Source organism: Tursiops truncatus, chromosome 20 (genome assembly GCF_011762595.2).
Source record: "Tursiops truncatus isolate mTurTru1 chromosome 20, mTurTru1.mat.Y, whole genome shotgun sequence".
Lineage (NCBI taxonomy): Eukaryota > Metazoa > Chordata > Mammalia > Artiodactyla > Delphinidae > Tursiops > Tursiops truncatus.
Window position 1 is genome coordinate 9,001,385 of NC_047053.1, and position 27,006 is coordinate 9,028,390.

Genomic DNA, 27,006 nt, shown 5'->3' on the forward strand with positions numbered 1-27,006 from the left:
AACATTGGAGTTTTGACCTCCTAAACTCTCACATTCATCTGATTTTCTCCACCTGTACTGTTGCCACTCTGGTCCAGACCACCATCACCCTGACTGGTCTCCCTGCTCCTCTTCCCCAACAGGGAGGGCAGAGTACCACACAAAACAGTCCAACCTCTCACTCACGCTCCCCCCAGAAGTCTTTGTTGCCTACTGTCAAGTTCAAACCCCTTTTCAGAGTGAACAAAACCTCCTGCCTTTCCTCTTCTATCTTTGCCTCACTTTCTGTCCTCTCCCTTGAGTTTTAGTCAATTCCTAACTACTTTTTTTTTTTTTTTTTTTTTTTTTTTTTTTGCGGTACGCGGGACTCTTACTTTTGTGGCCCCTCCCGTTGCGGAGCACAGGCTCCAGACGCGCAGGCTCAGCGGTCATGGCTCACGGGCCCAGCCACTCCGCGGCATGTGGGATCTTCCCGGACCGAGGCACGAACCCGTGTCCGCCGCATTGGCAGGCGAACTCTCAACCACTGCGCCACCAGGGAAGCCCCCTTAACCACTTCTTGTACCTAGAACACACTGTGCTGTTTCACTCCTTGGTGCCTTTGCCATGCTAATCCTTCAGTCTGCAGTACCAGAGGACTCCTATTCATCCTCCAAAAAAAGCTCACCCTCTCTGTGACACCTTCCTTGGCTTTCCTCCAGAAATCCATGTGTCCCCAGGACTTCCCTGGTGGCACAGTGGTTAAGAATCTGCCTGCCGCTGCAGGGGACAAGTGTTCGAGCCCTGGTCCGGAAGATCCCACATGCCGCGGAGCAACTAAGCCTGTGCGCCACAACTGCTGACCCGCGTGCCACAACTACTGAAGCCCGTGCGCCTAGAGCCCATGCTCTGCAACAAGAGAAGCTCCCGCTCGCCACAACTAGAGAAAGCCTGCGTGCAGCAATGAAGACCCAACACAGCCAAAAATAAATAAGTAAATTTATTTTTTTAAAAAAGTCCATGTGTCCCCAATATAGTGTATTGTCATAGTTTCTTCTCTGCACCTTAACCTTGAGGACAGATGAGCATCTTGTTTACCTCTGTATCCCCAGCACCCAGCCTAGGGGTGGGCACTCAGTAAATATTTGTTGAACGAATGGAATGAGGGTCTGCTCCTGATGGCCAAGAATGCGGATTAGGGAGCAATCACAAAGCGGGGAAACCTTTGGTGAATGGCTCCACATATCTGACCAAGGGGATGTAGATGAAGAACTAAGGTCTGCTGGTTGAGGAGAACCAATCATTTATGAGCAGAAAGGAGCAGAAGCGATTGATGGAAGCAGAGAGGGACCAATCAGGAAGGTAAAAGGAAAGCCAGGGATGCTGGAATACCACAAAGGGAGGAGGGCAGGGAGAGAGGAAAAGCCAAGAAGAGTGGGAAGAGGAAAAAAGGGAGTTGGGGGGAGGCACAGATTGGGGGCAGATGATAAGTCAGTGTAACAGGTGGAGTGCAGGGCTGGGGTCTGCCCTGGCACTCAGGGCACGGCACATTCCTGATCTCATTCAGATGCTGTGTTCTGACACTTCCAGGAGTTTAAACCCCAGAGAAAGTGGAATCAAGGAAAGCAAATCGGAGCTAGATACAGGAGATAGAGTAAAGTGTATGGAGAGAGTGATGGAGGAGTAGAAGATACAACAGGAATAAGGAGAGACAGTTGGGAGGGAGGAAGAAAAATGGCTGGGACGGTGGGAGAAAGAGGTCGATTGAGAGAGGATGGAAAAGGAAGGAGAGAGACACAGGACACGAGTGGGTACTTCACACTGGAGCCTGTGTGTGTTGATTTGCCTAGAAATTAATCTTTGGCCCATTTGATCTCAGAACCAGTTGTAGCCCTTCCTAAGCTCTGCCCTATGTCATGGGGAGTTGATCCCAGTGGGCTTTTGTTTTCAAGCTCCTGTGTTCACTGCCTTCTGGCCTGGTGCAGCCCACAGTAGGTAAGAGATTGGAGGGCAGGAGAAAGCCAGAATATTTCTTCCCTCTCTCTGCGTCCAGCTCCTACTCTACAGGCCCACTTTGCTTCCAGCTTCTGGAGGGAAAGCTTGGACCCCTGAGCTCCAGCAATGCCATCTCCTCCCTTTGTCCCGTCACTGTTTTTGTCAATATATGAGAGTCTCAGGTACAGAGGATTGAATTAATGACACAGTTCTTGGTACATTATCCTCACTGTTCTCTATCTTATCTTGTTTTTATTTAAAAAGTTATTCTCTTTTATTTCCACACCCATTTCTCATTTGTCCTCCCTCAAAAGACAACCATTCCAATGTATTTAATGCTCACCTGCAAAACATGACTTTTTTTGTGTGCACACATTTTTAATTTATGTAAATAGCAACTGGTTACATATTTCAATCTGATCTTACTTATTTTCAGTAAGCACTATGTTTTAAAAACCCATTCAGGGAATTCCCTGGTGGTCTGGTGGTCAGGACTCTGAGCTTCCATTGCAGGGGGCATGCGTTCGATCCCTGGTCAGGGAACTAAGATCCCACAAGCCTCAGGGCGCAGCCAGAAAAATAAAAACCCCATTCATGTTCTATGATTATCAAAGTTATTGTTGTATAATTAATCTATTGCATTATTTATTTATTGCATAATTTATTGTTGCATTATACTCCACAATGTCAGTCATCCCATTGATAAGCACCCACGTCACCTCCACTTCCCAACCACAACAAATAACGTGGCAGTGAACATTTTCACACAAGGCTCTTTATGGGGGATATGTCTCTGCCTCTGCCTAGGTCTTTGTCTTTATTTCTATCTATCTCCATGAGCAGAATTGCTGAGTCATAGGGTATACTTACACCTAATTTGACTAAGAGTTACCAGCTTGCTCATAAGAATGACAATCACAGTGTCCAGTTCCATCAGCAGTTTGGGAGGGTTCCACTACCACCATACCCTCTCAGGCAGCATCCACCCAGAGCAGGATAGTTAAGGGTATGCATAGTTAAGAGCCCAAATTGCCTGAGTTTGAGTCCCAGCTTTGATATTTACTAACTTCGTGCCGTTGGGAAAGTTACCTAAGCTCTTTGTGCCTTGTTTGTGCCTTGTTTGTGCCTTCTCATCTGTAAAATGAGAAGTGAGATAATAATAGTATCTACATCTTAGGGTTTTAATGAAGATGAATAATGTAATAGTCACATCGTGCTTAAAATAGAATTGAATACAGTTAATTGTTTTTGTTTTTTTAAAACAGCTCTATTGAGATATAATCGACAAACAATAAACTGCACATATTTAAAATGTACAATTTGGGGACTTCCTTGGTGGCACAGTGGTTAAGAATCCGCCTGCCAATGCAGGGGACACGGGTTCGAGCCCTGGTCTGGGAAGATCCCACATGCCGCGGAGCAACTAAGCCCGTGCGCCATGACTACTGAGGCTGCGAGCCACAACTACTGAAGCCTGCACACCTGGAGCCCATGTTCCACAACAAGAGAAGCCACCGCAATGAGAAGCCTGCGAACTGCAATGAGAAGCCCGCGCACTGCAATGAGAAGCCCACGAACCTCCACAAAGAGTAGCCCCTGCTCACCACAACTAGAGAAAGCCCACATGCAGCAATGAAGACGCAACACAGCAAAAAAAAGAAAAAGAAAAAAATTTTTTTTTATGAAATAAAATGTACAATTTGGTAAGTCAAAAGATTTTTTTAATTGATGTATAACTGACATGTAACATTAATTTCTGGTGTATAACATAATGATTCTATATTTGTATATATTGCGAAATGATTACCACAGTAAGTCAGGTTAACATCCGTAATTTGATAAGTTTTGACATAGGTATACACCCATGAAACTCTCCCCAGAATCAAAATAATGAACACATCCATCACCCGCAGTGTTTCCTTGTACCTCTTTGTAATTCGTCTCTTCAGCCTCTAGGCAACCACTGATCTGATTTCGGTCATTATGGGCCAGTTTGCATTTTTTAGAATTTTATGCAAATGAAATCATACAGAGCGTACTCTTTTTGTCTGGGTTTCTTTTACTTACTGTAATTATTTTGAGATTCATGTATGTTGTTGCGTGTATTACGAGTTCATTCATTTTTGTTGGGAAATATCATTGATTTGATTATCCATAGTAATTAGTTTGATTATCCATTCACCTGTTGATGGATATCTGGGTTATTTCCAGTTTGGGGCCATTACAAATAAAGCTGCCAGGAACATTCAGATACAAGTCTTTGTAAGGACATGTATGCTTTTATTTCTCTTGGAAAATACCTAGGAGTAGAACGGCTGGATTATATGATAGGTATGTGTGTAACTTTTGTTTTTTTTTTGTGAGTAAACCAGGCTTTTTCTGCTCACAAGGTCATTTCTGAGTTGCAAACAATTTTTCCCTATATTTCCCCCACTCAGTCTGGGCTGCCACAATCAGACAGACAGAAAGTGCCAGGACACTTTTTTCTTGCATCTGTAGTGGAAACCTTAGCAGCAGACAGTAGTGTGTAATTTTTTATGAATCGGCCAAACTGTTTTCCAAAGTGGTTGTCCCATTTCACATTCCCACCAGCAATGTCTGAAAGTTCCAGTTCTTCCACACCCTCACCAACACTTAAGATGGTCAATCTTTTAAAATTCAGAATGGGCTATATGAGATTTTAATCAAATGACAATTTGCTTCGATTTCTAATATTTCTCAGTTCAGTAGGTGAAAGGTGATATCTTACTGCAGTTTTCTGTGATTACTTAACGGCTCGGAGCATCCCTTTAAACACTTGTTAGCACTTTGACCGTCTTTTTTCTGCAGATTCCCTCCTTGTATTCTCTGCCCATTTCCTCTTGGAATATTTTTCTTGTTGATGGGCAAGACATTTAAACAAATAATATCAGTTCTTTGTCAGATTTGGACATTGCAAATATTTTCTCTTGTTGTATCGGCTGCCTATTAATTTTTCTTCGGTGAACTTCATTTGATAGAAATCCTTAAATTTGGTGTAATCAGAATGACCAATTTTCCCTTTAGGGTTTGTGATTTTGAAATTTTGCATATGTTCTTTTCCATCTCTGCATCACAAATTCACCTTTTCTTCCAATAACTTTATAGTTTTACTCTTGATATTTAGCTCTTTTGAATCCATCTAGAGTTCATCCTTGTTTTGGGTGTTAGGGATCCAATTTATTTTCCTCATATTGAGCCACATTTACCACATGTCCGATTCTGATATATACAAGTGTCTGTCTCTGGTATTCTGTTCCATTGGTGTATCTGTCCTTGCACTAATACTATACTGTTATTGTTGCTGGATGCTTTGTAGCAAGTTTAAATTTCTGGAAGGGCAAGATCCCTCTTGTTACTCTTACCACTTAGCGTCAACTTTTTTTTTTAATTAATTAATTAATTAATTTACGCTGTGCTGGGTCTTAGTTGCAGCACGTGGGATCTTCATTGTGGCATGTTTAGTGAGGGATCCTTAGTTGTGGCATGTGCACTTCTTAGTTGTGGCACGTGAACTCTTAGTTGCAGCGTGCATGTGGGATCTAGTTCCCCGAGCAGGGATCGAACTTGGGAGCGTGGAGTCCTACCCACTGGACCACTGGAGAAATCCTCCCTCTCAGTGTCAACTTAACCATTTGTGTTTTTTTGTTTTTTTTTTCTTATTGCTCCAAACAAATTTGAGGGTAAACTTATCAAGATCTTTCAAAAACCCTCCCCCAAAACAAAAAACAACCACCAGATGAATTTTTATGGGTAATATATCAAATTGTAAGTTATTCTGGGGACAAGTGATATCTTTATAATGTTAAGTCATCCCATTTAAGAGCATGGACTATCTCTCTGTTTATTCAAGTCATCTTCTATGTTTTTTAGTAGAATTAAATTTTTTCTTCCACTGAGGTCTTATGAATACTTGGTTTCCTAGATGCTTCATAATTTTTGTCAGTGATGCAAACTGAGTGTTTTTTTTGTTTGTTTGTTTTTTTGTGATACACGGGCCTCTCACTGTCGTGGCCTCTCCCGTTGCAGAGCACAGGCTCCAGACGCGCAGGCTCAGCGGCCATGGCCCAAGGACCCTGCCGCTACGCGGCATGTGGGATCTTCCCGGACTGTGGCACGAACCCGTGTCCCCTGCATCGGCAGGCGGACTCTCAACCACTGCGCTACCAGGGAAGCCCCTAATGTATTACTCTTTAAAAACATTTTTTACATTTGGTTAAGTAATATTTTATTAATGATGTTTGCATCTGTATTTATAAATGAAATGGGCCTATAATACTTATATTACCCTTAACTGATTTCAGAGGCAAGAGTAACGTAGCCTCAGAAAATGAGTTGGTCACTTTTTCACTCCTTCTCCAGATCTGTATCTCAAAATGCACTCCAGGCTGAATCATAGGAGATTATCTGGACCAGCATCCTGTTTCCCAAGCAGGCAAAATATTATCATTCCTATTTTATAGATGAAGCAATTGAGGCCCGAGAATAAATTCCTGAATGGGGTGGAATTGGAACCTGGAATATTTTAACTGCCTTGGGTGTATAACTTCTTGGTCTGACCAGTAAAATCATCACCAGTGACCTGTATAATAATGAGTTTTTGAGTTATAATACATAATATTAAAATAACATTGCAAGTTTCCAGAGTTCACTTATTTATCCGTTTTTTTCAGAACTCAAAACATATTTTCCCATAGAAATAAACAAGTTGGTAGGGTTTCCACATCAGGTTGCCTACCTCATATGGTGTAGGTCCCCTAACCTGATCCAATATTCCAACCAAATTTGATCTTTCAAATTCTTCCACTGTAACTTCTGGACTCAACATCTGTCATCACCCTTATATGCCAGCCTCTTCTCTGAATGCTCCTTTCTGAAACCTGGCTGTCTTGGAAGACACACTTCCCTGGCAGCCCTTTTCTTAAATTAAATTAAATTATTTTTTGCCACGCTGCATGGCACATGGGATCTTAGCTCCCCAACCAGGGATCAAACCTGCATCCCTTGCAGTGGAAGCACGGAATCTTAACCACTGGACCGCCAGAGAAGTCCCAGCAGCCCTTTTAATAAAGGCCTATTTTTGGTCCTACTTCATATACCTCAGGGTCTGGAGCTGGGAGTACTGATCCTCAATGCTACTTTAGACCATTATTCTTCCTTCATCCTTCGAAATCCTCTGCTCCTATGACGTTCATCTCTGGAAGTAAATTGCCCACTACCTCTAATTGTTGCTGGGGTCTTCCAGCCTGATCCTTCACCCACGTTCACTGACAACTTTAGCACCTGGCTCATCGTCTTCCTCTTTACACCTATGTTCTCATCATCATTGCTGTTGACTTCAAAGCCCACCAGGGTACTCCACCGACTTACAGTCTCTCAGCCTTCAGTCTCCTCTCCAGTGACCTTTCTCTTCAGCCCACCCTCAGGCCCCTACTCATGGCTCTGTCATCTCCTAAAACACCCTCTTCCAGTTTCTGGAATTCAAGCCTTGCACCTCTTATGATCACCTCCTAGCCTTCCGGGTCATCTACTCACGTATCCCTACTCCTTTCACTTCATGGAGACCTTGAAATCATTGACCCAATCAGTTTTTCACTATCCACCGACACTGACTACTTTTTATGTTTACTCTCTTTTATACCCAATTTATATCCATGATCTAGCACATAATCACTCTCATGCAAATACTTTAAAATCCCTTCTCTCTCTCTGTGTTTTTTTTTTTCTTTTATTTTGGATTCTCAGTTCCCTGACGAGGGATTGAACCCAGGCTACACCAGTGAAAGCCCAGAATCCTAACCACTAGTCCACCAGGGAACTCCCCCTTCTCTCTCTTTTTAGCAAAATCCAAATCCTGATTAATTCCAACCATCCATCCACTTGCTCCTTGGACCCAACTCTTTACTTGAAGGCTACTAGAGCAAAAACTCCACAGTGATGCTGACGGGTCACACTTTAAATCAGTGGTTCTTAACTGGGACCAATTTTGCTCATCCCCTCACTGGGACATCTGGCAATGTCTGGAGACATTTAAAAAAATTTTTACTTTATTGAAGTGTAGTTGATTTACAATGTTGTGTTCATTTCTGCTGTACAGCAAAGTGATTCAAATACACATACACGTTGTTTTCCATTATGGTTTATCACAGGATATTGAATATGGTTCCCTGTGCTATACAGCAGGACCTTGTTGTTTATTCTGGAGACATTTTTGATTGTCACACTGGGGTGTTGGGGAGGGTTCTACTGGCATCAAATCAGTGGAAGTAAAGGGTGCTGTTAAATATCCTATGATGCACAGGACAGTCACCCATAATAAAGAATTATCTGGCCCCAAGTATTAACAGTGCCGAGGTTGAGAGATCCTGCTTTAAGTTAATACAACAAGTCTCAAAGGGACAATCGACACAGGGTCTTAGCACTTGCTGTTCCCTCTACCTATAATATGGTTCTCCCCTGGCTGGCTCATTATTTAACAGTCCCTTCCTAGAAAGGTCTCCCTGACCTCACTCTGGAGTGGACCCAACCTCATCCAACACATTACCCTATTTTATTGCCTTCAAAACATGCACCATTTTTATGTCTTTATTGCCAGCCTCCTCCCTCTAGAATCTAAGTTACCTGAGTGCAGTGTCCTCTTGTTTTTTGTTTTTCTTCTCTTTGGCTGCACTGCCTGGCATTCAGAACTTCCCTGACGAGGGATTGAACTCGTGCCCCCTGTAGTGGAAGCGCGGAGTCTTAACCACTGGACCACCAGGGAAGTCTGCAGTGTCCTCTTGTTTATAGCTGTAGCCCCCGTGTCAAGCATGGTGCCTGGTACATTACATAGGGACTCAGAAAATTTCTACTTGTCAAACAAGTGGATGAAAATCTTGTTAATTTGCAATTTAATCATTCATTCATCAACTATTTATTGGTGATAAAATTCAGACACATCTCTGCCCTCTTGGAACCTAACAGTGGGGAGACTGACATAGAGTAAATAATCACACAAGGTAAATAGTTTCTAACCATGATAAGAGCTTTGAAAGTAAAGTACGTGTAGCGGTGAGAGCATTCAGCAGGTGATCTGACTCAGCCTGGGATGGGGTAGTTAGGCCAGGCTTCCCAGGAGAAGTAATATTTGAGCTGAGAGCTGAAGGATGAGTCGGTTAGCAAGGTAGCGGGAGGTTGGGTGGGGTAGATGGAGATGAGCACCCAGGCATAGAGAACAGAGTGCAAAGGCACTGTTGTGGGAAGGCACATAGCACAGTTCAGGAAGTGTGGCTGACGCACAGTCTGGTAAGCCACAGTGTGGCATTTATTAGCCAAATCCAGTGCAGCAATAGGAGCAAAAGTGTGCCATTGGAAGTTTTAAGGATTTTAAACAGGAAGTGACAAGATTTAAGTTTATTTGGGGAAAAAAAAGTCACTTCCGGAGAATAGATTTTAGAAGGACCAGGAGGGAAGCAGGGAGATTGGTTTGGAGGCAGTTGCAGTGTCCAGGCAAGAGGTGATGGTGGCTTGGCCTGAGATGCTCTTAACTTGGAGGGGAGCTGGATATACTTACGTAATGAGAAACATGGAATTTCTGAGCTGGAAAGCACCTGAAAAAAAAAAAAAAAGAACCTCACCATTAATCAAAAGGTAGAAAAATTAAAATGAATAATAAAGAGTTCATTAGGGCTTCCCTGGTGGAGCAGTGGTTGAGAGTCCGCCTGCCGAGGCAGGGGACACGGGTTCGTGCCTCGGTCCGGAAAGATCCCACATGCCGCGGAGTGGCTGGGCCCCTTAACCCTGGCCGCTGGGCCCCTTAACCCTGGCCGCTGAGCCTGCGTGTCCGGAGCCTGTGCTCCGCAACGGGAGAGGCCACGGCAGTGAGAGGCCCGCGTACCGCAAAAAAAAAAAAAAAAAAAGAGTTCATTAAAGTCTGCATTTTATAGAAAAGCAGGTTAATTAGCTGAGCATGAAGGACGCTTTAATATTTTTATTGAATAAAAGAAGGAAAGACTTACAGAGAAATGTTTGAGAGGGAGGAGCAAAGACGGGAAATGTGAGAGAGTTGAGGTGAAAAAAGGAGAGAGAAAAATTAAATGAGAGACAGAGTAAGAAAGGTGTGTGAGCCTGAGCGGTGTCAGGAGGTTGGAGAGGAAGATTGGGAGGAAACTGGACAAGGCGGTGGCAGCGATGTGCACTCAGGAAGATGCAAAGAAAGGCTACTTGGTGATGCTGGGCTCCAAGGGGGCTGGAGATAGGGCACAAAGGTAGACCAAAAGAGTAGGAAGTAAAATAGGAAGCGGAAGAGACAGGAAGGGGAGATGATAACAGATGAGGGAGGAATGAATAAACGGGGGGTGCTTGGAGGAGATGTGTGGAGAAAGGATGGGGCCATACATAGCTCGGGGAGAGTGAGAGAAGAAACTTGAGGGCGAGGTGGCAATCTGAGGGCTGAATCAAAGGCTACATTAGAGCCAGGTGTTCTGGAGGACAGAATGGTGAGAGGGTGGGAGAGGGCACATAAAGGGTCAGGTCCAGGCTCAGAATGAGGGAGAGAAATGTGTGCAGGGCTGGGGGAGGAGGAAGAAGGAAAGGTGGAGGACAAGTTGGAAAGACTCCAAGGGAGCGGAATGATGGGTGTGGCCAAGACTCTGACCCTGGCTTTACCTCGCTCCCACCCTCTGCTGCCTTCTGGCCTCAGCGGTTTCTTCCTTCTGCTACAAGGACCCTTGAGGCGGGATGGGATAGTGAACGCTGGGAGGTGGGGTGCCAACGGCCCCGCCATTAAGTCATGTCAAGCAGGGATCGGAATAGGGGCCAAGGAGATGGGGGGTGTTGGGGCGCCATGCCTGGAAGCCGGGTGTCTGTTGGAGGGCGACAGCGGCGAGGGGTGGGTGGGTGCTAGGAGGTAGGTGGCTTTGGCGGTGGAGACTCCAATAAGGCTGCTGAAGTGGGGAGTTCTGCAGGATTGGAGCCAGAGCCCTTGAAGGTGGGATCGGCTAGGAAAAGAGAAAAAGAGCAGAGGGTTGGGGCGAAAGTAGGGCGGGACAAAGAGCGCCCAGAGTAGAACCCGAGAGTCCCTGCGTGGGGGAAAGGTGGAGCCAAGGCAGGTCTGGGGCATCCCCCCCCCGCTCCGGCTCCGGCGCGCTCTTAGAGCACCTGTCGGGGAGAGGGGAAGGGACATCCTGGTGCCCGAGGGACCTCCGGTCCAGAGGGGCTTACTCGGAGCTTGGGACTCCCGAGAAGACTCCGCCTCCTCCCCTCCGGCGGTCCAAGCCCGGCAAGTGAAGGGGCGTGACCCTGGTGCTCAGGTTTCTTCCTCCTCACCTGGGCCAGGAGGGGTGGGGGCCAGAACTTCCGGCTCAGGTGAGTGTCCCTTCGGTGACGTCAGGTCATCCTCGGCCGCCCCTCCGGTCCCTCCCCGCCTCGCGCTCCCGGTGCCCGCGGGGGCGCGCCCCCGACGACCTACATATACTCAGGTGCGCCGCACCTGTCCGCCCGCACCTGCCCGCTCACCGCTGAGCGGCCTCTCATCGCACAGCAGCCTTGGGCCGACAGCCCAGGATACTCTGGGGACTTCCAGCACCCGGGACCGCGCCCACACGGCCCCTCCACCTTTTGTTTGGGAAGGGTCGCCGAGCGCCGAAGGGAACTGCCGGGTCTTCGCGGATTGCTTTTGTCGGCCACCAGTCCTGTTCCCTCTGCTGTGAGATCCTCGCCCCGCCGGAGGGGTAGATTTGTGTTTACTTCGGTGACAAGATTTGCAAGCACTCGGCCAAAAACTTTTTTGCCTCTTTGGGGGACAAAACTCGCCAGCCCGGCGCCTCCCGTCTTTTCTGAGGGAGGAAATGGCCAATTCGGGCCTGCAGCTGCTGGGCTTTTCCATGGCTCTACTGGGCTGGGTGGGCCTGGTGGCGTGCACCGCCATCCCGCAGTGGCAGGTGAGCTCGTACGCCGGCGACAACATCATCACCGCCCAGGCCATGTACAAGGGGCTGTGGATGGACTGCGTCACGCAGAGCACGGGCATGATGAGCTGCAAAATGTACGACTCGGTGCTCGCCCTGCCTGGTAAGGCCGCGGGACCGACGGGGCGGACGCGTCCAGGGCCGAGGTCGCGGGGTGGGCGCGGGCCCCCGCCCCAGGCCACACGGCCCGACGCCCAGGGTTGCCGGCGAGGGCGGGCGGAGAGGAGGAAGCGGAAGCGGTCGGGCTGGGGACGCCGCGGGCCGAGATTCTGGGGCTGCACGTGCGCGCCTCCGGGGCCGGCTGCGCCCCTCTTCGCCTGCGGACCGGCCTAGTCTTCGGGCTTGGCGGCCGGCGGCCCAAGCACCTCCCGGGAAGCCGAGTCCTGGGGCCAGGGCGGGGCCTTCCCCTCCCCCCACCCCGAGGAGGCCACGGCCTCCGCCATCTCCCGCCCTTTTCTCTGACAAAAGGCGGCGCGGGCTGGAGGCCTCGGAGTTGGGTTGGGGCCCGCGGGGTCGGACCGAGGGCCGAGGAGTCGTGCACCCTGTCAGTCCTGGGGCGCCGCCTGCGGCTTCTAATCTTATCGGCAGATTAGCCGAAGCCACAAACCGTGGCCTCGATAGTGGGGTCAGAGCTGGGACGAGGGCCGGGATCTGCGGGCGGCGTCGGGGCTCCGACCACCGCTTCCGGGGCTCAGGCCACCACCTCGGTTCCTCTTCGATGTACCCTTTCACCCTTTCCCCTCCCCGGGGCAGTTTCGTCGAAACCCTGGCGCCCCGGGCGGATCCTAGAGTCGAGAGGGCGGGGCGGAGCGGGAAGGCCCGCGGAGTCGGGAGGGGGCGGGATCCACCCGCTCTGGCCCGGGACTTGGGCGTCGAGGGGGCCCCAGGCCTGCGGCGAGTGGGTGCAGCCGGCGACTCAGAGGCTGGAGCCATCCGAGGGCCGCTGGCATTTCCATCAAGGACGGCATCCTTCCCCCTTTCCTGCAGCGGCCTTGCAGGCCACCCGAGCCCTAATGGTGGTCTCCCTGGTGCTGGGCTTCCTGGCCACGTTTGTGGCCACGATGGGCATGAAGTGTACAAACTGTGGGGGGGACGACAAAGTGAAGAAGGCCCGTACAGCCATGGCCGGAGGCATCATTTTCATCTTGGCAGGTGAGCAACAAGTCCAAGGTGGGCCCAAGGACTCTCTTCTTGCCCATCCTGGAGGGGTAAGGGTGGGCACGGTGTTGGTTTGCAGGGAGCTCACAATATCTCAATCCTCATTCTTTCTTCAGGTCTTGCTGCCTTGATAGCTTGCTCCTGGTATGGCCACCAGATTGTCACAGACTTTTACAACCCGTTGGTCCCCATGAATGTTAAGTAAGTAAGGGAGCCCTGCCTCCTAAGGGGTCTGGGGTCGGAAGAGGCAGGCCAGGGTTTCTGACCCCAATTCTCTCTCCACAGGTATGAGTTTGGTCCTGCCATCTTCATTGGTTGGGCAGGGTCCGCTCTGGTCCTCCTGGGAGGTGCACTGCTCTCTTGCTCCTGTCCTGGGAGTGAGAGCAAAGTTGGGTACCGTGCACCCCGCTCCTACCCTAAGCCCAACTCTGCCAAGGAGTACGTGTAAGCTGGGAATGCCCTTACCCCAGCCTGGCAGCCTAGAGGTGCCCCCAGACATCTGAAAGGACCTGGGGCAGAGAGCTCAACCCGTGGGCAGGGTGCTGAGCAGAAGCCTGCGGTCACTCTAGCCCAGCACACCATGTACAGTTCCCTGGGGTGTTGGGTGGCAGGGAGACAAAAAGGGGGAGGGTGTGCTTTTTGTACAGTAATAAAAATATGTTTTGGAAAGTAGACTTTTTTCCCTTGGGGCATCTGCTTTCTTCCAACCCAGATCCTTGCAGAACCTAAAGTGTACCTACTTCAGTTAAAAAAAACATTTATTGAGCACCAATGGTGTGCAACGGTGTCCCAGTTCCACCATTTCAGTCATGCAGTCCCCGACACTTTTGACTACTGACTCTAAACAACTCATGTTCTTGGCTTCCCTCATCCCCGCCCAGCCTCCAATCCTATCCACTCGCAACTCTTGCTTAAATAGCAACCAAAGAGCTTTTGTTTTTAATTTAAAAATTAAGATTTTATTAGGCTTGGGGGGGGTGTCACCTTCCCTTATGCCCCCATTCCACTTTCTCTCCTCACTGGAAGCTGCTCCCTGTCTCATGGGTCACAGGGCACGGCCTCCACAGACACAGGGAACAAAGATGGGGCAGAGACAGGCTAAGGCCAATGCAAACAATGGAAGGATGGTTATGGGCCCAAGGTCTCCCTCTTCCTCCAATTAGTCTAGTCACATCTCCTGGCCAGTTAAACATCTAGGTCATCATCTGGGTCTTCTTGGTCCAGGTCATCGTAAGCATCTGGCTCATAGAAAATGTGACTGGTAGCCTGGCCCAGCCCAGGGCACAGTAGCGCCTGCTGTCTGAGAAGACATAAAGGGAGATGGGTGCTGGTGAGGGTGGGTAATGGGTCATGTCTGGATACCCTCTTTCCTTGACAGTGACTCCCTCTTTGGCCTCCATGTTTTCCTGGTCTAAGTCCCTTTGTGTGACCTCGTTTAGTTAGCACGGAAGCACCACCTGGTACAGGGTAGATACTCCTATACTGCTCTCATAATAGCCTAAGTTCTTAGCAGCGTGAGGGCAAGGATCCTGCCGAAGTCTTGCTTCACCTGCCCACACACTGGGCACAGGACAACAGGCATCTACTAAGCCTTTATTAACCTGCCTCTACCATACCCATCTAGCTTCCTATCGTCTTAGCACCACTGCCTGGAGACCGGGCCGCTTCCCCAGGGTCTGGTCTGGCTCAACCCAGGCCCAGATTACTCTAGGGATATCTGTGGAGCTGGGACCCAAGGCTCTAACGGAGAGAAAAAAGACATAAAGGACCTTTGCCATTGCTGGGGTTTGGGTGGGTAGAGAACTCCTCCCCAGACGTGCCTCTGGAAGTGGACTTCAGCCCCTATAAAGTCTAAGAGGTTAATCAACAACCTGCTGTTGCCCCACCTCTTAGGCCCAGATGCTGGGCTTAGCTCAGGGACCCGGGCACTGAGGCCCCAACCTTACTTTTCTGAGCTGAACTGGAAGGGCAGGGTCAGGCTATCTTTGGCTTCTCTCTCTTTCTTGGACAGGCGAAGGTTAAAAGTCAAATGAGTCGTGGGGTCCATCTGTAGAGACAAAGGATGCTGCCACTCTGCCCCATCACTGAAATCCCCGACCCCACCCCCAACCTCTGCAGTCTTTATCCCCCTCTCTCCTTTTTCCAGACTCCAAACTGCATCCCCTTGTTCCGGCCCTGGCTCTCTTAGATACCGAGGGAACACGAGGATCTGGGTAAGGCTGGGGCTCTAGGGGCGGCCCCCCTTGGAGCTCCAGGCTGAAGTCAGGAAGGATGGAGAACCACTGAGTCTGGGGAGAAGAAAGAAGAGTATTAAGAAGGTTTTTTTCGTCTTACTGAGCAAACCAGAGAACCAGGACCTGCCGCCCCAGCTCCCAGCCACTTATGTAACTGGCTACTTCCAGCTCTTGTTCTCCTTTTTCATCTCCTGGAAGGCAGTGTCTTTCATTGGTTAAGCTCACAGGATCTAAGCTTTCCAGGCTACAGAATGGGGATAATAAAACAATCTACCTCACAGGGCAGCTGTGGAGATACAACGAGGGCAATGCTCAAACCACGAGAGCCTAGGGAAGTGCTCCATCGCATCAGCCGTTTTATTGCTCTTCCTCTCTGACCCCAACCTCCAGTTCTCCTGTGCTTCTGACCTGGTGGGTCAGGCGCTGTTGGGGTCTCCGATAGAGGATGTGGGCTGAGGCCTGGCCCATCGCACCGCTCAGGGTCACCTCGGTCTGAGCAAGGCTGCTCAGCACTCCCAAGGGGCCTGGGCCGTGAAGCTCTTCATGCAGCAGGCCCAGCACATGCACCTGCTCTCCTGGGGAGCTGTCACCTGGAGAGGGACAAGAAAGGTGGTGCACGAAGGGCAGTAGGGAGCATTCAGGGGAGGCCTGGGATCAAATAGTGAAGAGGAAAAAAGGAAGGAGAGGGCCACGTTCCCTCAGAGCTCTGCCAGGATCCTGACTGACCTCGGCCAGTGTCACTGCCCTGCTCTGACCTCTTTCAGCCCTCACCTTTGAAACACTTTCTTATTCCAATGCACATCGAATCAAGGCACTGCTCTGACATCATTCCACAGGAGCGCCTCAAGGCCTTCAGGATGGAATCCACACTTTCAGCATCTGTTCTCCGCTTGTTTTCCAGCCTCATCTCTTACACACTGAACCATCTGCAGTGTCAGGAACTTGCCAAGATCCCAGTCAGTGCCTTAGATCCCCTCTTTCCTTCCCTCCCTTTTTAGCAGCATTTACAAAGCGTCAGGCACCGCACTAAATACTTGCATTTTTAGGTTGGACTGTATGAAATTGCTGACATTTGATCATATCTGATCTACAAAAAAAGCAATTCCAAGTGGTTCATCTTCATACTATAAACTCCCTCCTTCCTTGGCTTTTACTGAGGAAACAGAAGCACTGTGAGACCAAGCACCTGCATACCGAGCTGGGTATCTGACTCTAAAGCCCATTCTAGTACCCACTGTACTTTAGGGCTAGTCCCAGTGCCGCCAGCTGGACAAAATGGCCCTTGCTCTTCAAGACATTCCTTCCTTAAGGTACTCTGTGCATGTTCCTTTATCATCATGGTCCTTATCAGACTGTCTAGTAATTGCTGGTTTACTTGTCTATACCTTTACGGAATTTTGAGCTCCTGGAAGGCAAGGACCTGACTACAGTTAGCCTTTATTTTTCCATTATCTAGAACTCTACCTGATACAGTGTATGTATGCGTATGTTTGTTGAATGAATGAATGAGGGAAAAAAAAACTTGGAAAAGAAAAAAAAGAGTAATTAGATAGCATTATGAAGAAACCAAGAACTAGAAAAAGGCTAAAGCGATGGAAGAAAGTCCAGTTGGAGATCCCTGATATGTTTCCTGTTAGGGTGGAAAGGGGCACATCCCTTGGCAGGGGGAATTTATGGTGGGAAGAAATGAAGGAAGAGTCTCACCATGGCAGGAGTCCTGATGGCTCAGAGTGTGCAGGGTCTGGCAGAGTGTGGTGCAGGGAAGGTGAAGCAGCAGCCAGCTGAGGGAATCGAGAGCAATAGTGACAGGGCCAGGATCTGTCCTCCTGCACAGGGCCCTCAAGGCTTCCAGGGGACCCCCAGGAAGGGTTTCCCCAGTCTCTGACCAGTTGAGAGGGTCTCTAAAGAGGTCATGGTAAACCAGCCTGCAAAGGGAAACGGAAAGGCATGATCCTACTGCCCATCCCCCTAATCTCCAAATTCAGCTTCTGATCTTTGTGGCTTGTTTCTCAATTTTCACTAATATCCTAAACATTAGTGAAAAGTTTTTACTGAGAAGTAGAATACAGTAATTGAGAGCACAGACTTTGGCATCAGGCAGCCCTGAGCTGCAAGCTTGGTTCTACCTGTCCAAGGTCACCTAACTGATACGTTACTTCACCTCTGTAAGACTCGGTTTCTTCATTTATAAAATAGGAATACCAACCTCCTGACAGCACAGTACTAAGTGATGCCTAAAGTGTATCATTCTCGAATGGATAAAGAGAAAAGAGAGGACCTGAGACATGGTTCCTGCCTGTAGGACAGCTTAGAGAAGGTCAAGAATCAAGTCCTGAGGTACTAACTACAGATTACATAGCGATTCAGGAAAAGAGACTGGCATGGACTAGAAATCCTGGGAAAGCTTCACAGTGGTAGAACTTGTTCCCAGACATCTCCTTTCTATCTTCTGCTTCTCTTGTGAATGCCATCTTTACAGCATCACCTCTACTATAACAGCTGATACAAAATTAGGGCTCAACAGACAGGTGTAAACTGTTATTATCCACTTAGCTAACCAGACCAGGAAGTAATCTTTCTTAACCACCCAACATGGGTGGATTCAGGTAGCTCCTGATCTGGCTGCTTTCCTCTACCCCACATCAGTCTGTTAAGCCCTGGAAATTCTACCTGCTAAAGTCCTTTTACGTTTGTCCTAAACTCTCCATCCCTACTGCCACTGTCTTTAGCCAGGCCTCTGTCGCCTCCTACCGCTATTCTCTAAGATTCACTGGAACAGGAATCATGTCGGCTTCATTCACTGCTCTAGCCTAGCTCAGCTCCTGGTTCACAACTAGTTCTTAACCGGTACTTATACATCTGAGTGAACCTGCATTACTGCAACAGCCTTCCCACCTGGTATCCCTATCTCCTGGCTGCCCCCTCCTAACCCATTCTCCACACTGTGGTCACTGGACGAGTCTTTCTAACAAGTATGATGTTATCACTCTCCTCCCAAATTTTCCTTTTCGTGCTCTGTTAAGACCTTTTACTACCAGGTACCTCTCTCTGTCTGACCTCAGGAAGCTCTTCCATCTCCCATGAACAGGTATGCCTTCCATACCTCTCTAATTTTGCATAGACTGTTCCTTCTGCCTGTAGGACAAGTCCCTGTGTACCCTGCAGTTAGTGCTGATGCATGTTGATCACCAGATTCTGAATAACTCAAAAGGCAGCACACGTTTATTCTTTTTTTTTTTTTTTTTTTTTCACACGTTTATTCTTGTTCTCCAGTCCAGCCTCTAGTGCTAACCTGTACTGTCGGCCTTTTATTACTCTGTTCCTCTCATCTTCTATGGTCCCTGCTTTGGATTCTCCAGATACTACTCTTCATCATTCCTCTTACTAATTCCTACCTCTTGAAAAACCCATATCCATTCGATGAATAAGTAGCTGCTACTACATATCAGGTTTGCCTCTGTTGCTGGAAGGGGAGTTCCTCAGCAACAGAGGTCCCAAATTCAATTAAATCTCTTCCAATTTGTACTTACCGGCTGTTGATATTGGAGTCAAAACCTTCACGAAACTCTTCTTCGCTCACTTCACAGCCCAGGATGTGGACTTGCTCCCCACTGAGGCAGAGATGAGGGGGAGTGTCAAAGAGTGGGGCCCAGGCTCCCTTCTCGGGTAGGACAGCGAGACGCTGCGGGATACTCACCACAGTGCAGATTTCTTGATAAGCGCCTTCAAGAGGCTGCGCCCCTCCCACTCCACGGAGTCTGGGGAGAGCGAGGAACGGAAAAACAGCCTGAGAACACTGAGGTTTTCGCATTCGCGAACCGGTAACGGCCTCCACCCCTGGCCTCTTACCCACGGCCCTTCCTCTCCACTTCCGCCCCTTGGGCCCTGCTCCTGTGTCTGTGACCCTCACCCCGCAGCAGCACCAGGCCACCAAGAGCCAAAAGCGACTCCAGCATCTCCAAAATGCGTCGCGTCCCTCTTCGGACGCCCTCTGATGGCGTCACTACCCATTGCCCCGCCCCTCCACATGGAAGGGGCGGGGCATCCACGATCTCTCCCACCACTAAGACCTGGCGTAACCTGGCGTGAGTGGTGCTTAAGTTCACTATCCCAGGAAGGCTCACGCGGATCGACCCCTCCTGAGCCCTGGTGCACAGACGCAGGGACGACGCCCCTCTCTACATTTTTACCGTGACTAGGGCGGGAAGAGCCGTTGGGGCAGTTGTCTGTGGGAGGGGCAAGTGGCCGCGCAAGCCCGCCCGACTGTCGGAGCCTCTGGCGCAAGTGACGTCACTCCGCCCCGCCCATGCAATTCGAGGCGGGCCTGCTTTGCCCTAGGCCCCGCCCCAGCACCACCCTCCGCGCATGCGCGATACTGGGGCCTTGTTCGGAGCACGCTCCACTTTCCTTATCCCCACCCCCGAAGACAGAGTAGGGGGAACTTCAGCCCCGGTGAAGCGAATACACGTCACCACCGGAAGTAGTGTCAGAGGGGAAGAGGAGGGGGGAAGAAAGAAGGAGGGAGGCCTTTGGGCGGTAAAATGGCGCCTGTCAGAGTGGGAAATCCAGCTGCAGAGGCTGCAACCCCGCTTCCTAGCGGCTGAGGCACCCCCGACCTCGGGGAGGGGGAGGCCGCTCCAGTCCAGCCATCCGCGCCCTTCGGCTCCCCCTCCCCTCCTTCCCGACTCCTTGGCTCAGCCGGTCCGTTCGCCGCCACCGCGGCCCTGCGCCCGCCGCTGCCCCCGCCCGCCCCTTTCCCGCGGGCAGCCCCCTAGCGCGCCTGCGCAGCGGGCCACCCTCCGCTTTCCCCTTCCCCTCCCCCTTCCTTCTCCCTCCCTCCCTTCTCCCTAGCCCCCTCCCCCACAGCCCCCTCCCCCAATTCTCCATCCCCTTCCCTCCTGGTCTCGGAGGACCCCATCGTAGCCCGACCTGTCTCGGCCCGCAACCTCCGCGAATTCGTCGGTGCCACTCCCCGCCCATGTGGGCCCCCGCGGGCTGCCCACGCCTGTCCCCCAGCTCCCCGTTCCGCTGGGCTTTCCCCTCGTCGTGGGTGGCTTTCTGAGCCGCCCGCTCCGTGCCCCTCTCTGCAGCCTCTCCTGCCACTCGGGGCCCCCGTTCCCCCTCCCGGTGGCGGGGGGCTGCCCCCGGGGGGCTGGCGGAGCTGGGCCGCGGGGGCCCCGGGGCCGGCGGTGCCGGGGTCATCGGGATGATGCGGACGCAGTGTCTGCTGGGGCTGCGCACGTTCGTGGCCTTCGCCGCCAAGCTCTGGAGCTTCTTCATTTACCTTTTGCGGAGGCAGATCCGCACGGTGAGCCTGGGTGGGCGCTGGTGGTGGTGGGGACCTCTGTCAGCGGTGCTCGAGGGTTTTTGGAAAGTCTCGGGCCTCTGTTTGGGCCTAGAGACTGAGCCCCGGCGGCAGCTTTTATCGCTAGAGAATTAGAGCACCCGTCGCTGGGCATGGGGTGGGACGGGGAAGAGGAAGACCCTTGTAGTAGAACCGAGATGGTGGAGAGGGGCTAGATGGGAAAAGGATTTGGCAACTCTTGGGGGCTAGGGTGATGGGTGGGGTGCTCTTTAAGAAAGCTAGAGTTGTTGCTAAAGAAGCCGAGGGGCGGGGAACACCTGTTTGATGGCAGCAGGTCTGTTGATGTGGGCTTGTGAAAGACCCTCCTATTATTTGGAACCTCCGTGTGTGTTTGGTCTCATAACAAGGGAGAGACAGGCTCATGTGCCAGGGGTGGGGGTGGGTGGGGGGCGTATGTCACCAACAAGGATGGGAATGTGGGAAAAGCCCTGGGTGTGAAGGAGAAACCCCTGCAGTTCAAATTAAGGGAACTCTTCCAAAAAGGTCCTGAAAACTCATTTCATAGTGTGAGTGTGAATATTTGGGTTTATTAAGACTTTGAGATTAAAAAAGATGCATTTATCATTGGCATCTTTGGAAGGGAGCACATTAAAGTTTGGGTGTCCCTATCAGAAGACGGTGCTTGTCAGTTTAAGGTTTGAATCTGAGGGCACGCTTCTCAGATTGTTTCTCCAGGAGACCCCAGCATTGTGAGGGATACTGTGGGGAGTGTATCTCTGGGTTTCCTCCCCCATAGCTTTTCTCCAAGGTCAAACCTCCTTAGGCTAACATCATTTAATGTGCTCTGTGTTCTCACCATCACGGGGGAGAATCCTCTGAAGGAGTCTGGGGAGGATTCAGTGAGCTGGGGTGCAGAGGGTCTCCAGTCTGTACTCTGGCATACCTCAATAAAACATGAAGGAATAAAACCAGGTAGGGGCTGCCTAGGTCAAGGAACTTCCAGAAAGCCCCGAGTGGTAGTGGTGGTTGACTTACTGATTTGGGGAATGGCCTTGGATTCAGTGTCTCCTTTACTACTCCACTCCTTCCACTTCCTGATTTAGGGTTTAGGGTGAGGATTGTTTCAGGGTGGTCATGGTTGTGGGCAGGGCTGTTTCCCTGAGATAAGGGTTAGGAGCCAAGAAGAATCGGGTCAGAGATACGGAGATGTTTGGGGGACTAGCTCCTGGGATTTTCCTTACGTGTTAGCTGCTGTCCTCTCTTCCTGGCCTTGCTCCGAGCATCTCCCCTTCTTCCCCTAACATAGCAGTTTTCTGTTCTGGGTGCAGAGATGGGCTCCAGCCCATGCAGAGACTGGTTCCTTGCAAAATTGCTCTCCTCTGGGCAGCACTGACCCCACAGCCTTTTGTCTTCCCTTCCTTCCTTTCCAATCTGGTTTCTCCCCCCACCCCCTTTCTGGCAGATGCTTAGAGCATTCCCTACATGCCCCGCATGTGCAACCCGAGATAGCAGGGCAGGACACCCGAGCTGTTGCAGCCCTCATCGCAGCCCCGAGAGAAAAGAAGGGCACATGCCTTGGGATTAGGGGGAGAGAGCCCTTTGGTTTGCACGTGGAGAGCCTGGTTCGTGAGGCTTGGGGCCTAGGGACGGACTGTGCTTAGAAGAAAAAAGCAGAGGAGGGAATTGCCAAGCTTTGCATGGGAGAGATTTGAGTGCTGGAAACAGGAGCCTCTAGAGAAGGCTTGGAGAAGCTGGAAGGCCGAGATGGTGATGTCCTTGTCCCTTCCTCACCTCCCACTCACAGCCCTTACTTCACTCTGGCCTTCTTGATACTCTTATCGGTCTGCCTGGTGAGTGGGGCTTTCCAGTGTTCTCTGCCTTGCCCTGGGTACCAGGATAAGGAGGCTGTTCAGAGGGCTGAGGTTCTCTACAACTTGTGACTTGGCTAGTAGAGACAGAAATGGACAGGTGGCTGGTTAAAATAGGCCTGGTGGCCCCCAGCCAGAGGAACTTAGCTGACCTGACAACCCCTGGATTCCCTCATTCTCTATTCCCCATAGTGACCCAAGGACCTCCCCTCCTGACTCCTACGCCCTGTCCACTAAGGAATCTGAGGCCCTCAGCTCCCAACAGGAGGTGATGAGAGGTGTCACAGAGAATTCTTGAGGTGGAGGTGGGGAGGGCCACGCATTTCTTTGTTCCATGTAGCAGGATAACATCATGGTTAAGAGGGCACGTTCTTGGATCAGACTGCACAGGTACAATCCTGCCTCCACCATTTCATTGATTCTAATGTAAGTGACCACCCCTGCTATAGTGTTCTAGGAATACAGCCACGATTGTGACAAAATCCTTGCTTTCATTCTAACTGGAGGGGCAAACTGCTACATAAGACAATTCCTAGCTGTGGGGTGTTAGGCAAAGTATTTAACTTCTCCAAGCCTTGGTTTCTTTGTCCTTAAGATGTAGATGATATTGTTATTATTAGGGTTGTTTTGAGGATTAAAGAAACAACCCTAAATTACACTATGCCCAGTGTATGGTAAATGTTCAACAAGTGCTTCCGATTACTAGTGGGGAAGATTTCCTTGTCAAGGGTTCTAAACCTCTCTCTTGCTATTCCTAGGTAATTCAGTACCAAACTGTTCGATATGACATCCTTCCCTTATCTCCTGTGTCCCGGAATCGGCTAAGTGAGTATGCTGACTGGGAGGAACCCTAGCTGAGGTAGGGTTCAAGGTCTTGGCTGGAGGTTGGTTGGTGTTACCCCTTCCCGTTGTGGTTCAGGCCAGGTGAAGAGGAAGATCCTGGTGCTGGATCTGGATGAGACACTTATTCACTCCCATCACGATGGGGTCCTGAGGCCTACAGTCCGGCCTGGAACGCCTCCTGACTTCATTCTCAAGGTGTGTGGGGCTGGGAAGTGATGGAATGGTTACGTCTGTTATTCTGCTCAATTCTTTGCCAGTCCCAGAGCATCTCATCCCTGGCTGTGTCCTCTGGCAGCCTGAAGGAGGGAAGCAGGCAGTGGGAGGGTGGGGGGTATCCTTTAGGCCTGTGTTGTGGTGCTCAGGACTTCTCCCAGCCCTGCTGTGTTCCTCTACAGGTGGTAATAGACAAACATCCCGTCCGGTTTTTTGTACATAAGAGGCCTCATGTGGATTTCTTCTTGGAAGTGGTGAGTTTGCAGAAGCTGAAGGCAGCTCTGTGATGAAGCAGTGGTTTTAGGGCTCAGGGAATTTAGAGGATTTGGAGGAAGTAAGGGATCAGGAGAAATGGGTAAGGGCAGTTTTGGAGAGGGGAGGTTGTAGGATGCTCAGAGAATGGCTTTCGATAGTTTGGGTTCATTTGTTTTGCTGATGCAATTCTATTCTTCCACAGCCTTCCCGCTCTTTTTTTTTTTTTGCGGTACGCGGGCCTCTCACTGCTGCGGCCTCTCTTGTTGCGGAGCACAGGCTCCGGACGCGCAGGCCCAGCGGCCATGGCTCACGGGCCCAGCCGCTCCGCGGCATGTGGGATCCTCCCGGACCGGGGCACGAACCCGCGTCCCCTGCATCAGCAGGCGGACTCTCAACCACTGCGCCACCAGGGAAGCCCCTTCCCACTCTTTTGTTCTTGCATCTGTGAATCTTAAGGGTGTATGGTGCCTAAGACTCTTGAGTTTGAGGACAGTTTCAGAATTTTGTGTCCTCAGAGACATTCAGTGTTGTTGGAAGTCCTGAAGGACTCTGCTAGAGTCTTAGTAAAAGGGATCTATATGTCTGAATGATCATCTCTTCTGACACCTTCCTCTCCTCCAATCTCTTTCAGGTGAGCCAGTGGTACGAGCTGGTGGTGTTCACAGCAAGCATGGAAATTTACGGCTCTGCTGTGGCAGATAAACTGGATAATAGCAGAAGCATTCTCAAGAGGAGATACTACAGACAGGTAAGGGGCTAGCGTCCAGGTCTAAGAGTGAGGCTTGGGAGGCAGGCCATCAGGGAGGGACCTGAGTTTAAGGCAACTGCCCTGGAATGGAACCTTCTGAGGGTGTGGGGGAGGCATACTGTATAATCCCTTTTGTGAGAACTGGCTGCCTGTGGGCATTGTTGGGATTGGGGGAGCAATCACAGAGGGCGAGTCTCCTTTTGATGACCAGCTCACCCTGCCTTCCAGCACTGCACTTTGGAATTGGGCAGCTACATCAAGGACCTCTCTGTGGTCCACAGTGACCTCTCCAGCATTGTGATCCTGGATAACTCCCCAGGGGCTTACAGGAGCCATCCAGGTACAGGGGACGGTGGTGAGTCTGGCAGGACTAGGAAGTGGTTCTGAGTAGGTATTTTGAATGCATGGAGCTGGGATTCCCTGGTTTACAGTAGGTCAGGATGCAAGTTGTTTCTCTTTTAAATGAGATGTTCCCCGCCCCGCCATATCCATTTCATAAATCAGATTTCTCATATCAAATTGCTTCAGGTACACACAAGGCAGTAAGTTTGACTAGAAGCCTCGCCCTAGTATGAAATACGGTGATTAAAATTTTATTTTATTTTGAAGAATAAATCAAGGAGGTTTTACTTAGGTCATTCAGTTTGCGGGGGGGATATATATTTTAAAGTAATGAAACCCACCCCCAAATAAAAGGAAAAACACCCTATCTCTCTTGAATCCTTTGTTTCTTCTCATGTGCCTTTTCACCCACTCTAGACAATGCCATCCCCATCAAATCCTGGTTCAGTGACCCCAGCGATACCGCCCTTCTCAACCTGCTTCCAATGCTGGATGCCCTCAGGTAAGGGAAGCTAGACACTTAGATTTCTGAGGAGAGAAGCGGGTGGGGGATCCCAAGAAGGAATAAAAGTTTGTCCTGTTTTACTTTACTTATCTCTTTTCCCTTAAGAATATTACTTTTGAACAAGGTCTTTTTAAAACTCATCACTTTTAGCCTTTGGGTTTTGGGCAAACTGAACCTGTCTCATGTGAAAACGGTGATCCTTTCCACCCCACGTCTTCCGTGAGGCTGCCTTACACTAGTGTGAGGATATCAACATAAGGACTCTACCAATGCAAGTTATTGTTGTCCCAGGTTCACCGCTGATGTTCGTTCTGTGCTGAGCCGAAACCTTCACCAACATAGGCTCTGGTGACAGCTGCTCCCCCTCCACCTGAGTTGGGGTGGGGGGGAAAGGGAGGGTGAGCCCTCGGGATGCCGTCTGGTGCCCTGTCCACTGGTGAGGACTGCCTGGGCAGGGTCTGCCCCTCCCACCCCTCTCTGCCCTGGGAGCCCTGCACTCCATATGGAGTCTGGATGGACACAAGGGCCAGATTCTCAAGCAGCCTCACTCTTAACTTCGTGTTCGCACTCCCTGGAAACCCCAGACTGGGATATAAGCGGAGGCCTAGGAGAGCCGCAACAGTGTCTGGTGGAGAGACAGGACTGGCCAGAGTGGGAGACAGACATTCGGTAATCCGGGAGGCTCAAAGAGAAGCCAAGCCAGCTTTGTTGTGATTTGTTTTTTTAAAAACTCTTGTACAAAACTGATCTAATTCTTCACTCCAAGGGCTGGGTTGTGGGTGGGAAACTGGGATTTTGGGCCACTGGATTTTCCCCAAACTTGTCCCCTCCCTTTCTATTTTCCCTTCTTCCTAGATTCCCTCAGACCTGTAACCAGCTTTCTCTCTTTTTTTTTCTTTTCTCTCTTTTAAACCATGCATTATAACTTTAAAACCAAGGCTGCCCTAGGTCCTTCTCTGGGGTTTTGGGAAATGAAGGGAGGGGTCTGTGTTCACACCCACCCTGTCCCCTAGGCAGAAGGAAAAGAGGGTGCTGTAGACCCGAGGGGTAGGGGGAATGGTGGTGTTAGCTTTCCCTGGTGGGAAGGGACTTAGTGACAGGATGGGCGCCCTTGTCGGGGAGTGAAAGGACAACTGTGTGTCCTGAGGGAACGTGAGCTTCAGTGCGGTAGGACGGAGAAATACGAAAGGACAGACCTGGGCGCCGGCAAAGCCAGCATTTCGTCTAGGGGGTTGACGTGAACAAGCTAAGCAGACGCTGCCCCTGAGCGGCGTGGGGCGGGAGGAGGGAGGGTGCTCCACGCCACCGCCGGGCAGGCCGAGCACCGGGGCTCCACCTCCCCAGCGCTTTCCTCCCCGAAGCCTAAGCCGGCTCTACTTCCTCGCACCCGCCACGTGACGCCCCGCCCTTCTCCGAGATCACATGATTCTCGGGTACAGACAGTGCAGTATTCTTCCGCGCTGACGTAGTCCTTACTTTTCGGACCTCCTCTCTAGTCCCTATTGGTCCACTCACCCCTGGAACCTAAGCGTTCCGTGCGTCTCTCCAAACATACGTTTCGTTTTTGCCCTCTATTTCCGGAGACCACTTCCTCCGCTTGGGTACTACTTTGTTTTGGTG

General features: G+C 50.4%; 3 protein-coding genes across 7 annotated transcripts; 2 read left to right on the forward strand and 1 right to left on the reverse strand.

Moving 5' to 3' along the window:
• Positions 1-9,823: 9,823 nt before the first annotated feature.
• Positions 9,824-13,745, forward strand: CLDN7 (claudin 7). The gene is made up of 4 exons (XM_033847715.2): positions 9,824-12,018; positions 12,903-13,067; positions 13,190-13,274; positions 13,359-13,745. Exons 1-4 carry the CDS (start codon positions 11,796-11,798, stop codon positions 13,519-13,521), a joined length of 636 nt encoding a protein of 211 aa, XP_033703606.1. The 5' UTR covers positions 9,824-11,795; the 3' UTR covers positions 13,522-13,745.
• A 259-nt stretch (positions 13,746-14,004) lies between these two features.
• Positions 14,005-19,336, reverse strand: ELP5 (elongator acetyltransferase complex subunit 5). 4 transcript variants are annotated; one of them, XR_012328857.1, is made up of 9 exons: positions 19,218-19,333; positions 19,005-19,065; positions 18,838-18,918; positions 17,012-17,232; positions 15,716-15,897; positions 15,266-15,361; positions 15,020-15,120; positions 14,843-14,915; positions 14,005-14,373 (listed from the first exon to the last, which is right to left on the reverse strand). XR_012328857.1 is itself a non-coding variant. In XM_033847599.2 (8 exons), the coding sequence occupies exons 1-8, from the start codon at positions 19,261-19,263 to the stop codon at positions 14,259-14,261; spliced, it is 903 nt and encodes a 300-aa protein (XP_033703490.2). In that variant the 5' UTR covers positions 19,264-19,336; the 3' UTR covers positions 14,005-14,258. The 4 variants fall into 4 exon arrangements, 2 of the variants coding, with proteins under 2 accessions (XP_033703490.2, XP_073654617.1); XR_012328856.1 differs by having other exon boundaries at positions 15,020-15,361; XM_033847599.2 differs by lacking the exon at positions 14,843-14,915 and having other exon boundaries at positions 19,218-19,336.
• Positions 19,337-19,537: 201 nt separating this feature from the next.
• Positions 19,538-26,323, forward strand: CTDNEP1 (CTD nuclear envelope phosphatase 1). 2 transcript variants are annotated; one of them, XM_033847713.2, is made up of 8 exons: positions 19,538-20,615; positions 23,239-23,305; positions 23,400-23,518; positions 23,719-23,790; positions 24,423-24,539; positions 24,768-24,894; positions 25,299-25,383; positions 25,678-26,323. In XM_033847713.2, exons 1-8 carry the CDS (start codon positions 20,514-20,516, stop codon positions 25,736-25,738), a joined length of 750 nt encoding a protein of 249 aa, XP_033703604.1. In that variant the 5' UTR covers positions 19,538-20,513; the 3' UTR covers positions 25,739-26,323. The 2 variants fall into 2 exon arrangements, with proteins under 2 accessions (XP_033703604.1, XP_033703605.1); XM_033847714.2 differs by having other exon boundaries at positions 19,554-20,615; positions 24,768-24,879.
• Positions 26,324-27,006: the final 683 nt, after the last annotated feature.